Source organism: Hyaena hyaena, unplaced genomic scaffold, assembly GCF_003009895.1.
Source record: "Hyaena hyaena isolate Hyena2069 unplaced genomic scaffold, ASM300989v1 scaffold_119, whole genome shotgun sequence".
Lineage (NCBI taxonomy): Eukaryota > Metazoa > Chordata > Mammalia > Carnivora > Hyaenidae > Hyaena > Hyaena hyaena.
In genome coordinates this window covers 587641-601618 of record NW_024080750.1, presented here as the reverse complement: position 1 = coordinate 601618, position 13978 = coordinate 587641, and the positions used below count along the sequence as shown (strand labels likewise).

At 56.7% G+C, this 13978-nt stretch overlaps 1 protein-coding gene and 1 long non-coding RNA gene across 3 annotated transcripts in view; one reads left to right on the top strand and one right to left on the bottom strand.

Annotated features, from left to right (window-relative positions):
• LOC120234861 overlaps positions 1-5270 on the bottom strand; it is a 29510-nt gene extending 24240 nt beyond the window's left edge. The window contains exons 1-2 of the long non-coding RNA XR_005529227.1: positions 4947-5270; positions 3221-3389 (exon numbers count right to left, since the gene is read on the bottom strand). This is a non-coding gene — a long non-coding RNA (uncharacterized LOC120234861). The remainder of the gene's footprint in view (positions 1-3220; positions 3390-4946) is intronic.
• A 2416-nt stretch (positions 5271-7686) lies between these two features.
• Positions 7687-13978, top strand: part of GNAS (GNAS complex locus) — a 54133-nt gene continuing 47841 nt past the window's right edge. For both annotated transcript variants that reach the window (XM_039236856.1, XM_039236855.1), the window contains exon 1: positions 7687-9556. In XM_039236856.1, coding sequence (XP_039092787.1) covers positions 7702-9556 — 1855 coding nt within the window. In that variant the 5' untranslated portion in view covers positions 7687-7701. The remainder of the gene's footprint in view (positions 9557-13978) is intronic.

Sequence of the window (13978 nt, the reverse complement as noted above, 5' to 3'; positions counted from 1 at the left end):
TTGTGATGCTAAGATTTTTTTTTTTTCACACTTCCCCCTACACCAATTTTCTTCTGTAAACCCGGAGGATAGCAAAGTAAATGTTAAAAAATCAAATTATGATTGAACATCCCATTTTTGGTTTTTTCTTTCTCGGCTACACATTACAAGGCTATCTATAAGGTAACTCTTACTAATGTTTGGTTTTCCCTTTTTAAAAAAAATCTCACATTCCTCCCCTGCCCCCAAGGCCCCTGGTACCTATCCTGGTGCCCAGTCAATTCACATAGCAGAGAAGCCAGAGGAAACAGCCTAGTGACTTAGTTCTCCCAAGGCCAGGAGTCTGCAGGGCAGGGCCCCTGTCACCTGTTGACAGCGCTCAGCCGGTCAAGACAGGGCAATCCCAGAGGAGCTGGCGTCACGGCACCCCCTCCCCCATCCCGCGCCAGCAGACTCCTTGTTGCAAGGTAGAAGTGGGGAGGCTGCCTTCCTGGCTTTGCATGTGGACGTGGCCTATTTTTACTTATGAGCTTATTTTAGGGTGAGCACGCTGCAAAGTAACGGGGAGACATGGCAGTTGGGAATGCCAGGGTAAGACCGGGCCGCGTGCACAGATGCTGTGCGGTGCCTGTACCGTGTGGGAAGGTTCGGGAACAAGAAAGGGAAAGGAAGGTTTTGGGGGATCCCACAGAAACACTGGAAGGGAGTGGGAGACACGAACAGTAGGGAAGGAACAGAAGATAAGATCTGGGCACAGGAGTCACAAAGCCCATCAACGTCAGAGCTGTAAATAGTACGAACAAAAAAGGGGAGATGGAGGCGAGGAAAAGATTTAGGGGCAACTCCATGGCCATCTTCAAAAATCTGGTGGCAGCAGAGACAGTGCCAGGCAGAGCAGTGGAGGGCCACCCCGGGGGCTCAGATTAGGTACCCTTAAGGTCACCTTCCCCTGGAGGGCTTCTACAGACAGACAGGAACCTCGATTTCACGGGTAGAGTGGGGTTTTCACGCCTGTGCCTCAACAGCTTCAACCTCAGTCAAAGATTCACGGCCTAGGAAATCTCCTGTTATAGCTCAAATCCTAAATCTTGGGTTTCAGTTCAGAGAGAGGCCCCGACTCTCACACTGGCCAAGGACCACGGCCAGCTGAAGACCAGTCTCTCCTCCCCGAGGCAAGAGCCGGTTGCTGAATGCTCTGGCTTCTAGTGCTCTCTCCGTTAGAGTTCAAGGGGAGAATGCACCCCGGGAAATTGAGGCTATGGCTATGCACAAATGTGAAATACACTATTCCCCTTAAATTCAAATTATGGTGCCCAGATGTCCCCAGGGTGCCTGGGATTTCCACCATAATTTACTGAAATTTGCAACAGAGCTCGACTAAAGCCAGATTTATCTTCTGGGGTTCCCTGTTGCCCCTCAAGGCCCCACATTTTGCCCCTCTCTTGGTCCCCTTCGCAGGGCACTGTTCATCTTTTCTCCCCTCCACACTGCCCACTGCACCATCAGCTAGCCCGGAGAAGGAAGGAATCCACAGCCCAGTTCAAGTGACTGCTGAGAACGTGCCGGCCCACCGCGCCAGCACAGGCGGTCAGAGGGTGGTCATGTGTCTGGCTGTAGCAGAAACGGGTAACCCTTCCAGGTCGAGGGCCGTTGAGTTTAGCTAGGGAGCGGAACGGAAGGGGTCTGAATTCCTGGGAGGAGACCCTCGGCCCCTGGGGCTGCGGGCAGCATGGGGCTTGTAAATCAGAGCAGATCGGGCATTTTCCTACATCTGGCTCTGCTCGTCTGTAACCCCAGCCGTGCGCCTGCTCCTAACCTCTGTCTGAGGCATCTTCTCTCCGAGTGGCATTTGCCTGAAACAGCCTGGTCACACAGACCCTCTGCAGACAGGAGGCTGCTGCCTCCACCGGCCGAGGCTGGCAGAGGAGATGCTGAACGGGGAAGGATGGGCACAGCAAGTCGTAACTGAGCGGTAATTAACCCGACAGCTTCACAGTCTTACTGCTACTCAGTCAGCGCTCAGCAAACACAGGTCACCGGGAGGTGGGGAGACAGAACAGTGGCCTGATCTCTTTTGCCCGGGTTCTCTCCTTTTGGCTTTTGCTTTTTCCTCACAACTGGCAAAAAGAGTCTCCTTTACCTCATTCAAAAGCAAGCCACGGCCAGAGAGCCACGGCAGGACTGGTCTGCAGAGACCGCTCTTCTGCACACGGCCCCGCCCCAAGCCCTAGGCTGGGAGGAAATGCCGCTGCCAAGAAAAAAAAAAGATCACTTTGCCCGGTTTCTGCTCCCTTCCCTCTCGACCACCTCCTTCTCTGCCTCCTTTGCTTTCTCTTTCCCGGATACAGGGATGAAATGAGAAAAGTGGACAGGCAGCTGCTTAAAATTTGGATGTGTCTTGTGCTTTGGGGGATGAGTAAGAATCCCCGGATGGAAGTGTGCGAACGGCCGTGTGCAGATTACGAGGTGTGCGGATGTCGGTACAGCAGGAAGATGGGAGTTTGGGAAGCCCGGGGTGCCACACGCGGTCGTCGAGGCAGGGGGCCATGTCCCTACGGGGGATGGCCAAGGTGCTGTTCAGAGAGCCAAGGGTGAAGGGCTACCTTCTTTCCCCTGGGGGTTTACTCATTTACAAAGAGCCAGCCGGTCAGCTACCTGAGGCAGCTGGGCCTTTTGGTAAACAGGCTGGCATTCCTCAGAAATGCAGGTTAACTGAACATGGGCAGCGTTTCCTCTCTTGATTCACGGACTGGAAGAAATCTGTATTCTTTTTAAGTAGCTGAGGATACAGTTTCCCAGAAACCTTCACCTGGATTTTAACAGCCCACCCTTTCCTTCTCTGACGGATACACCCATCCCACTGCAGGCCTCCGCTCCTGTGCACTCCCTGTGGGAACAGGGCCCAGACCCTGGCACCCACTTCTCTCAGGCACCCTATGACTGGCCCGTCTTGCCTTCCTCTTCGTCATCTGTGTGAACTCAAAAGCGAGACTTTCCTTGCTCGTTCCTGCTTATTCCGATCAGATACGGACCCTTTCCGTGATAGAAATCCATTTGAACTGGAAATCTGGCCTAGGCTACCCCCCACCACCTGTAACTGGCCATCTCCGGCCAAGGCCAGGCCCCATTTCTGTCTTGAACTAGAAAGTTCGCCAGTCCTAAGTGGGCTCGCTAGACAGCCCCACCTATCAAGGAGCCCCCCAGTCACCCCAGCAGCTAATCGCCCCCAGCTCTTACATACCAGGTTCCTCCGGTCCCCGTGGCCGGCCCGCCAGCTGCCGTTCATGTTAGCTCCTCAAACATCTGGACGCCCTTCTGCGGTGTCTCAGGTCCCACGGCTGATCTGGGGTTTCAGCTTTGAAACCCCCTCGTGTGAGTGATGTGAGGTTTCAGATTCTGGTGGCCAGTGCCTACGAAGAAAATGATAATACGAAAGAGTAGAAAGACAGAATGGGGAACATCACAGTTAAATAGAGTCGTTTTCTCTCCCTGGTCCTAATTTACCTTTAAATTATGGCGATGCCTACTCAAATCTGAGGGTCTTTTCTCAGCCTACTGCAGCGGTTTCATCTGGGGGCGATTTTGCCTCCCAGAGGACATTTGGCAAAATCTAGAGACATTTTAGGTTGCTGCAACTAAGGGGCTGCTACTGGCATCTAGTGGGTAGAGGCCAGGGATGCTGCTAACACCCTACAGAGCCCAGGACAGTCCACAGCAAAGAACGATCTGGCCCCGATGTCAACAGCACAGAGGCTAAGAAACCACAATCCTGATTAGGTGCATGGGTGCTTCCTAGCCCCCCCCCCCCGTGTCCCCCCACGAAGCCTTCCTAGCCCACTGCTCCCTCCTCCTGCGACAGCTTTCCTCTCCTCGCCAGGGCTCTGAGTGTTCATGATTCTCTCACCAGATATATTCCTCCCCTTAGGGTGGTGTCTGACCCAGTGACTCCATATCCTATAAGGACAGTTGTCACTTTGAACTTGGGGTCTTTACCTTCCTTCGAAACTTGAGACCTGCCCTCTTAATTAATAGGCTGGAAAAAAACTCTCCTGCTACCACCCATCCTTCCTTCACCTCTGCCACGCCTAAAACCAAATTGGCTCGGCCACCATGCCAACTCCTCCCCAAGATCCTCCCCACTGTCCTGCATCACTTGTGTCCCATCATCCAGGTGCCTCATTGGGCTTCTCTACCTTTTGAGCCTTTCTAGCACAGGAGAGGCTCAAGGGCCCTTTGGGATCCCTCTTGAGTCCCCTCATTCAGCCTTCCTGCTTCCTTCCCTGCATGTGGTTCTCACCATCTTAAAGGTCAAGGCCAGCTACAGCGTCCTTTGTTCTCTCCAGTGGGACCATCCTCCACCCTCCCTCCTCCATCTTTACTAAAACTAAGCTCAAAGCCCCACTTGCAGCACGAATAACGTTCAACATCTCCATTTCCTACCAGAACAGCCTCAAAAGTGCTTCCCCAGAGCCCTCCCGGTATCCTCAGAGAGATCTTCTCCGTCTGTCCGGTCTTCACTCCCACGCACCTCCCAGACCGGACGGTGGCCTATCCTCTTTACCCAGCTTCCCCCTCCTTGTTCCTGGGGGCCCACATCTCTCATTCGAGCCCCCACTGGCAGCCAAGGGCCCGAGCCATCCGTGGAGGCACATCTGAAACGCCATATTCCCCATCAACACTTTCAAGCCCTCCCCTCCCAGGAGAGGGCTTCCCTCTCATTTTTCTGTTGCTTCTCCTTTAGGATGGAGGGTTGGTGTCTATCCAGCCTTGACCCCCTCGGTGTCTGTGCGCTCCAGGCCAAGAACCAAGATACCAAAGAGTGTTGAACAGAGGGGTCCCACACGTCCCTGACGAGGTCAAAGAGACCCCGTTCCCATTCGCTGATGAATAGTGAAGCTCTGGGGAAGCGAGGCCCGAGACGAGGGCAGCCCGTCCCTTCGGGGCTCCAAACCCCAGTGTCTACTGACCTTCTACTTCGGCAGGGCGCAGCATCCCTGGGGCCTCAACTCCTTATCCATCTGGGACTGCTCCTCTGCATCGGGGCCGTAGGCCCTCTCTCGCCTCAGGGTCCCGGCCCTCTACCTCCAGGCCCTGGACATTTTCTTCCTCCTCGCTTGGTCTCAGCAGCGGTTCCCTCAGACGGGTGGGCTTGCCCACGACCACCTGCGAGACCTAGGGTTGGCCCCTGTCAGCTCCCAAGCCTCCCTTCCTGCCTTTGTGACTTGTGGCATCAGGAAGAGTGACCCCACGGCGCCAGGCGGCCTCGAGGCTTCCCAGGCCTGGCCGCCATACGCCCGCCCGCCAACCGCTTCCAAACACCCCAGCAGCACAACCTCTTTGGGCGTTCCAACGCGGCGCCCCCTATTGGACCTCCCATTCATATCCGGTTCCGGTCGGACGCCCCCCGCTCATTCGCCAGGCAACCTTGATTGGCGTGACCCCAGCCCAATGGCTGACCCGGCGCCGGGGTCGAAGGGGACTGAGTTGACTGTCAGGACCCAGTTGGCCCATTCAGTGGATGCTCAGATGGTTGAGCCATCGCACATGGGGAGAGTTGGACAAAGTTTGAGCCAAAGTTCAGGGTTGGCAGTCCCAAGTGTGTAGACCCATGGAGCTGACATGGTACGCCTTTTGGGGGGGACCCCACACGTCCAGAGTCCGACTTTGTCAGCTCTCCTCTGCAGCGCGGCCACGTGGATGGTGGGTGCCAGGCGGTGATGCGCGGTGGCTGTGGTCCCGTCGTTCTAAGAGGGATGCGTTACACCTAACGAGACTGGACCGTGCGGGGTTCACCCGCCTGCGGCTCAGAGACACAGCAGTCCGAGCGGCGCCTCCCGCTCGCCGCAGCCCACCCCTCGTGAAACCCACCCGGCCGTCTCTCCCCCGCCCGCGGCGACCACCTGCCTCGTGCCCGGCTGCCCTGCACCGAAAGGTAGCTGGCGGGTCCGTGTCGCCCGCTGGCGAGACAGCCCTCGTGCTCACGTCCCGGGTCGTACGTGACCCGCAAGCAGCAATTTTTTTTTCCCCGCGGCTCAACTCCTTCCGCAGACCCCAGACCCAGAGCAGTGCGCGTGCACGCGCCAAGCCCACCCAGCCAGTGCGGGTATTTTACCCCATCCGGCTCCAAGCCCACAGGAGCCTCGGAGACAGGGGCGCAGCCCGGCGGCCGCTGCACTCGTGGCCGGGCTCGGTGCCGCCTCTGAGCGCTGTATTGGTGGGAAAGTAAACCGGCTGCGCTGGGAGAGCCACAGCGAGAGGAGAGGGGCCGGAGGGGGCCGGTGAGGGGCCAGAGAGGCGCTGGGGAGGCTGGCCGACCGGCTCCGCAGCCGGCGCCCGAGGCAGAGCGCGGCACATCACACCGCAGCTGCCGGCGCGGCACGGGGTGTCTCTGGGTTCAGTGCGCACAGGGTTGTCCAGTCTCGGAGACCGCGCTGAGCCAGCCACAAATCCCAACGCAAACCCCGCTAACCCTTCCCCAGAACAGTGGGACCCCCGGAACTCTGAGGCCTGCACCGGATGGGGGTCTCCGTGCGCGTCACGCGCCCCCCGTTCCGGGCCGCGGCAGTTATCGCTTAGAGGGTCTCCGTGGTACGCCCCCAAGACCCTCTTATTCCCCTGCATCGTCGTCCGCATAAACGGGGGGAAACCCTGCCTGCGCCGCCCCAGACTACTGCGTGGACCCCCGGAGTGTGGTGGGGCTGGGGGACATTGAGTGCTTTACAGGAGCCAGCCTCGGCAAGCCGGCAAATGCCGCAGGAGCGCTGGAAAGTACCCCCAAGGCATTTTAAAAACAAATTGTGGGCGCACTCGCGGCGGCCCCTCGCCCCTCGCCTCGGTCCGTCCCGCCGGTGGGCTCGCGACCACCTGTCGCATCCCCGCGCGCGCCCGCGCCCCCTTCCCATGCGCCCGAAGCCTTGGGCTCCGGACTTGGAACTCAAGACTGGAGGCTGCCCAGGTCTGGGGGCTGCGGCTCAGGGGTTCAGGGGTATCTTGGGGTGATGAAACCCTCCTGCGGTTCCCCCCTCCCCCCGAGGAGAGTCATTTGGGTCTGGGAGGGAGGGTTTTCAGCTCTTGCGCTCAAGCAGCCCGGGGCCCACGTCTTGCGTCACGTGTCCCGCAACGCAGGAGAGCTCTCTCTCTCTGGCCAGGGGATAAGAGAGGAGAAAGACTCCAAATCAGTCAGGGCGAGGAGTGGAAGGAGCCAAAACATCCCTGCGAGGCCTGCGCTCATCGGCCCCCTTACCCAAAGTCCGGGGCTACCGGCGCCCGGGATCCGGCTCCCGGAGCCGCCTTGGCACCAGGGCCGGCGTCCTCTGGTGGCAGAGAGCGAGCACTACCAGCGATTTTCGGACCGAATCGGCACGCTCCTCAGATCCAAGCAGGCGGGGCTGGCCTGGAGCAGAGACACTGAGAGAGAGAGACAGAGACAGCGAGAGAGGAGGGGACAAGGGCAGGCCAAGGGGGGCGCCAAGGGGCAGCCTGAGGGGATAAAAAGTGGCCAGGAAGGAGCCAAAACTCCACCGGCAACAGTAGGGTTGCTTCCCCTTCGGTCTTGGGTTTGAGGCCCTCAACCCCCAGACCTTAGGAGGGTTGGCAAGTGAGGTGGGAGAACTTTCTAGCTGGTACTCTGAATTTTTTTGAAGATATTTTTTTCACCCTAGTTCGGTTGGGTGCTCCGTCTTACGGGGCCCCAAGTTTATTTTAAGAGTTCGCCACCGTGTTATGGGCGTGCGCAACTGCCTCGACGGCAATAATATGTCAGGACAACGCGATATCCCCCTTGAACTCGGGGAACAGCCCGAGCAACCACCTTTGGAGGCCCCAGGGGCAGCTGCCCCCAGTCCTGGGCCTGGCGCAGCCGAAGAGATGGAGACCGAACCGCCTCATGGCGAGCCCGTCCCCAACGAGATTGAATGCGAGGCCTGCGGACCCCCAGAGGTCTCCGGGCCCAACTTCCAGGACCTGGGCCAGGCCGTCGAGGAAGCCGGAGCCCACGGAGGCTACAGCCCACCTCCTGAGGAAGCCATGCCCTTCGAGGTCGAGCAGCCCAGCGCAGGGGGCTTCTGGCCTGCCCTGGAGCAGCCTGGAGACACCACCGGGGCCCCATCAGGCCCTGAGGTCTTCCGCCCAGCGTTCATGGAGCCCGGAGCCCTCGATGATGCTGGGCCGGGCCTGGGAGGCTACAGCCCTCCACCTGAAGAAGCCATGCCCTTTGAGTTTGAGCAGCCTGCACAGGGAGGCTGCAGCCAGCCTCTCCTGCGGGTCTCAGACCTCGCTCCAGGAGGCCCAGGTGCTGGGGTCTTCAGCACTCCTCCCCAGGAGCCCGGAGCCCTCAAGCCTGCAAACACAGGCTTCGGAGGAGACTGTAGCCCTCCCCCTGAGGAGGCTATGCCATTTGAGTTTGATGGAGCAGCCTCTGGGGACGACAGCCCACCCCCCGGGCTCCCCCGAGCCATCCCACAAATCGACGGCGGCGGCCGCGGCCAGCCCGCGGCAGTGGCGGTCCCGAGTGCGGTCCTCCTCGCTCCCGCCGCGAACGAGCCCCCCCTCGGGGACCCAGGCGCCATCGGCAGCCCATCCCGAGAGGCTGTCAGACCTCCTCCGCACTTCGCGGGCGACAGCCCCCCGATGGAGATCTCCGGACCCCCGCTCGAGATTGGCAGCGCCCCCGTTGGGGTCGACGACGCTCCCGTCAACATGGACAGCCCCCCAATCGCGCTTGACGACCCGCCCATCGAGGTCTCCGGAGCCCCAGTTAAGAGAGAGCGAGCAGAGGGAGAGAGACCCCCAGTTGAGGGAGAAGCAGCCGAGATGGAAGGAGGCTCAGCCGCCGCAGCAGCCGCAGAGAGAGGAAAAGTCCCCTCTCCCGGGGACGGAGCCCCTGAGGCCGGGGCCGCCCCTGCTCCTCCGGCCGCCGGGGCCGCCGCTGCCGCCCCTGACGCTCCGGCCGCCGGGGCCGCCGCTGCCGCCCCTGACGCTCCGGCCGCCCGGGCAGCTCCGGCCGCCGGGGCCGCCCCTGCCGCCCGGGCCGCCCGAGCCGCCCCTGCCGCCCGAGGAGCCCCTGCCGCCCCTGCGTCTGGAGCCCGACCCAAGCTCCGCTTCCTTCGACCCCCCAGCCCCGAGATCCAGGCTGCCGATCCGCCTACTCCGCAGCCTACTCGCGCATTTGCCTGGCGGGGCAGGTCTGGCCGCGGCCGCGACGACGACGAGGGGTCGGTCAGCAGCGACGACGACCACAGCAGCGATGAGTCCGACGATGGGACCTCCGGGTGCCGCCGCTGGCTGCAGCCCCGGCGAAGCCGCCGCCGCCGCAAGCCCCGGCGCAACTTGCTCCGCAACTTCCTCATGCAGGCCTTCGGGGGCTGCTTCGGCCGATCCGAGAGCCCCCAGCCCAAAGCCGCGCACAGCCCCAAGGTCAAGAAGATTCCTCTGGCGGAGAAGCGCAGACAGATGCGCAAGGAAGCCCTGGAGAAGCGCGCCCAGAAGCGCGCAGAGAAGAAACGCAGCCAGCTCATCGACAAACAACTCCAGGAAGAAAAGATGGGGTACATGTGTACGCACCGCCTGCTGCTTCTAGGTAATGCGGCGGACTCTGCCCGCGGGGAGCGGGGCTGCCGGGGGCCCCGGGAGGCGGTGGGAGGGCCGCCCGGTGGGGCTCGGGGCCTGGCGGCGGGAGGAGGGGGGTCCAGGCCACGGCGGGAAGAGACTGCTAGAAAGTTCCGGCGAGGGGCCCGAACTTTGCCCTGGGAGCGGGAGGGGTCCTTGGTTGGGCTTGGGCGGTCGAAGTATGTGCCCTCCAGGGAGAAAAGTGGTGCCGAGCAACACTGAGGGTCGTTTCCGGCTGGACAAGCCAGCGCCAGCGACCGTAAGATGCCCCGAGTCCTGGGGTGGGGGCCGGCGAGAAAGGCGGGGGCTTCAGGTGAGCCCGGAGCTGCCGGGGAGGGGCCCCGGGGTTCCCCAGGCTGAGCCGGTTCGGGGCCGCGGTGGGCTGGGGTCGTTGGGGAAGGTGCGCCCCCGCCTCGCCTGGCACCGCTGCTTGGGCTCAGACAGCTTGTCGTTGGTGTGTGTTGGTGTCCATATTGTGTCCGCCTGTGCATGATATGCTCAAGTGTCCCCCAATTCCCATCCCTGGCACCCCCAAATTACCCGCCGACTGTGTACTTGTACCGGGGAACGGGCTGTCTTGTGATTTGCGCCATGGCGCGGGCAAAAACTTTCCGTGTTTGCGCACTGGTGGTACCTGTGCGCTGGTGCTCTGCGGCGGGCGGCGCGGAAAATGCGGCGGAGAAGGTAGTGGGGCGTCTCGGGGGTGTGCTGGGCCACCGGCGCGGGGAGAGGGGGCCACCTCCCGCCGGCCTCCATAACCTGTTTTCTGTATGTCTTTCTCTCTTTTTTCCCTTTGCGCTAAGCGTTTCCTCACTTCTCATTCGTTCGCCAAACCCTCCCGCCTTTACGGTTGAAAAACCAGACACTCAGGTATCTGGGGGCGTCGGGGCCACACGCATTAAGTTCGATATTCTGTACACACTCAGCTCACCTGTGGGGGGATGGAGGGAGGAGGGGAGGAAAAAAAAAAAAAAACCAACCACTTCATCTGCTAAAGGCAGGTCTGGATCCAAACCCTACACGGGGCTGGTGCCAAGAGGGTGGGCGTGGCTGTGTTTAAAAAATATGAAATCATTTTTTTTCCTAGGGAAGAGCCGGAGGTAAGCCAATCATTTACGCTTTTACAAAACACAGTAGGAGGGGCTTGGTTTAAAAAGAGTCTTATGCGTTGGGAGTGGAATGCTGTCTTGTCTCTGAAATGCAATTAAAATAAAAATAATTTTAAAAATGCTCCGAGTGTATTTTAAGTATGTGAACCAAGTGTGGTAAAATTGTGAATATGACTTGTGAAATATGTAAATGTGAATCTTTTCAAGCAGCTGTAGCTGGGGGCAAAGAGGATCAAAGGTCAGATCCTCTGCCAATGGACTTGGGATACCAAGAAATAGAAAAAGGTCTTGTGTTCTTAAGCACATCGGGTATGTCTGGCGACCCTCCGCCTTCCCCTCCTTCTCTTCATCTTTGCCATCTGTCGTGCCCCCTCGCTTCTCCAGGACCCTCCCCCTCCCCCTCCTCCACTCCTCCCCCCTTCCCCTCCTCTTCCTAGCCTCAGCTCCCATCTGAGACATGGGCTGTTTGTGCCACACAGGTCACCAGAGCAGCAGTTGGCCGTGGTCTGCATGTATGGCTTAAATGAAAATTTCCCAAGGGAAGCTCCACAATCTAAATTTCTTCATTTTATTCTCCAAGACCTTTCAAGGGATTTGAAGACCACAGTCTCTAAAGCTGTGCTCCATTTGTTTGTTAAATGTCGTATAACGTGTGATGGTTTTAATATTACTAATGACATCACGCACGTGACTGTGTGCTTTCGCCACGCGTGTGCCTTTCACACATCATGGTGCTAAATGCGGTGGTCGTTTTAGTTCTGCCTGCCCAGGGAAATCATGACCTCATCGTTTTCCCAAACACCTATAGAAGGGAAGCAGTTTTAAATTTGGGCTGTGCCAGCTCGACCAAAGCCACAGAGCCCTTAAATAACAAGCTCTGTGTCCCTGCAGACGCCAGCGTTTGCCATCACAGTCTCATTTCAGTATTCCGAGCATAGCCCTGAGAAGCTGGCCTCTGGTGAGGAGGGGACACGAGTGGGGACACACAGGAAGCCAGGGGACAGTGTCCACCTGACCCCTAGTTGGCAGCGTCCCTTACATGCTGGGGCCTCAGTTGCCTTATTTGTGAAATGAAGCTTCCCAGCAGATCTCCGTGAAAGGCTCATTTGCTCCATGTCTCTAGTCCTCTATTCTGGGGGTGGGGGTGGGGGGTGGGGTGGAAAGCCTAGTCCACTCAAACCAGAACTGTTGGCTTCAACCACAGATTATGCAAATGCCGGTCCTGCAGCAAACTGTCCATATCTGGGGCCAAGTCTTAAGAACATTAGAAGTTTACCTTGCTTACCCTTGTTTTGTATCCAGGGTGAAAAATTCACTTTAAGGAAAAGAAATTCGCTGGGGCCATCCTGTGATTGCCCTGACTCTGCCCTCGGGGAGTCACTGGTCCAGAAGCCCCTACATCAGACATGACCCTGAACTAGGGCAGCCACTTCACCTGCTGCAGTAAATAAGACTTTGTGCAACCAGGCTCATTACCTGCCAGTGTTCATTTGACCAGAGTGACGAGAGACGTACCCCATCTGGGTCTGAGTTACTGACTTACATTTAGGACAGGACTTCTTACTAACAGTCAAATCCTAGCATCCTAACCTAAAACAAGACATCCACATAGTCCTGCCACTGAAAATGCCAAAGACCAGCCTTTGGCAATTGTGTGCGTGTGTGTATATATTTATGTATGTGTATATATATGCCATTTCTGTTTTTACTGCCCAAACACTTTAACCACATTACAGGAAACTTTTTAGAGGAGATAGGTAGGCAGGCAGGTAGGCAGGTAGGCAGGTAGGTAGATAATCAATAACATGACTAAACTTCTAGAATATGTAAGAGAGGAAGCTCTTTTCTTATTTAACAGTATTCAATAATAGACTATTTCCATGCTTTTGGAAACCTAACTTGGGTATGAGTCCCCCATTTTTTAAGAATTGAAGGGCCTTATAGGTTAGAATTTTTTAGTATCTGCTACATTTATTAAAAGTGTGCAGGCAAATGCTGTATATAGTAATGGCCATCCTGCCATGACACCGTATATATCCAGTGATTCTCAGTTAATTGTATGGTAATTTATTTACGGCCTCAGGTGCAACAAGGATATATTGCATCCCGTGCGGAAACACCTCCCCCCAGCCCCTTGGTTCAGCCATTTTTCCATAAGCAAAATGTCTCCACTGAGCTTTTGGTGCCTTGGGAAGGGCATAGCTTATCAGGGCACCAAATCTTTAGAATTAAGAGAGACTTTCATCATTTTCCCCGTCTCCCACTAGTATTTCATGCTTCTCAGAGACCAAAATTCTTCCTTGCCTTTCAAAATCCAATTTCCCATAGATTTCTCTCAAAAAAAAATTTTTCTATACAGATGGGTTCATTTTTTATAATTTGCCCACATCATGTGTATCATGGGAAACTGGAATCAGGCGAAGAAAAGTGGGGGTCCTGGGGCTTTTGCATACCCTCTCCTGACTTGAAAGGGTCGCCTCACTCACTGCCTTCAGGTATTGGTAAGCAGTCCTCGTGATGATCACGCGCAGTGATACCACACCCCTACTGTATTTTTAAAAAGCGTTTCATCTAAGTCACATTTGCCCTTTGAAACAGCCTTGGGTAATAAAAATGTGATAGGACCCCATTTCATAGGCAAGTAACCCAAAAGCTCAGAGAGGAAATGTCAGGGACTTTTGCTCAAAGACTGCAAGGTAAGTGAAGGAACCAAAAGTTTCTAATTCAGATAAGACAGCGCCTAACAAGAGCCGTGGTCCTAAGCGATGATGTGTTATGTAAATGTAAAGCATGGTTGTGAGTGCGCCGTGTGCTCTTCAAATCCCTTGGCAGACGACAGGTGCCTAGTAGGTTTCCTTTCTGAAGCAACAGCCAAGCCCGACACATCCTGGTTATAAATGTCCATTGAGTGTACGTGAAACGTGAGATCCCCCGTTTCTGAGATACCTGTCATCGCTCGGGTGATACTTGGTTTCCACATTTGCTGTAACTCATCCACCAGCACTGCAGTGTTTGTTTTTCGGGCTTTTTTTCTGTTTTAACTGCAGGTTTTCTTTAGAATCTTGTTGAAATCCTCCGTGGTTTCCTTCACTGGGGTCTAGAGCTTCCCTTCTCACTCAGAGTTCCAATAATATAATAATAGATGTACTTTTATGCATAGCTCCCCTACATTTTTAGTATTAGTAGACTTTAAAATCATCTTGGCCTGGATCTAATAACCCTGTTAAAATAACTCTTGATTAATATTCTTCCTAGGGAATTTTTTTTTTTTACGTAGTCCTTTT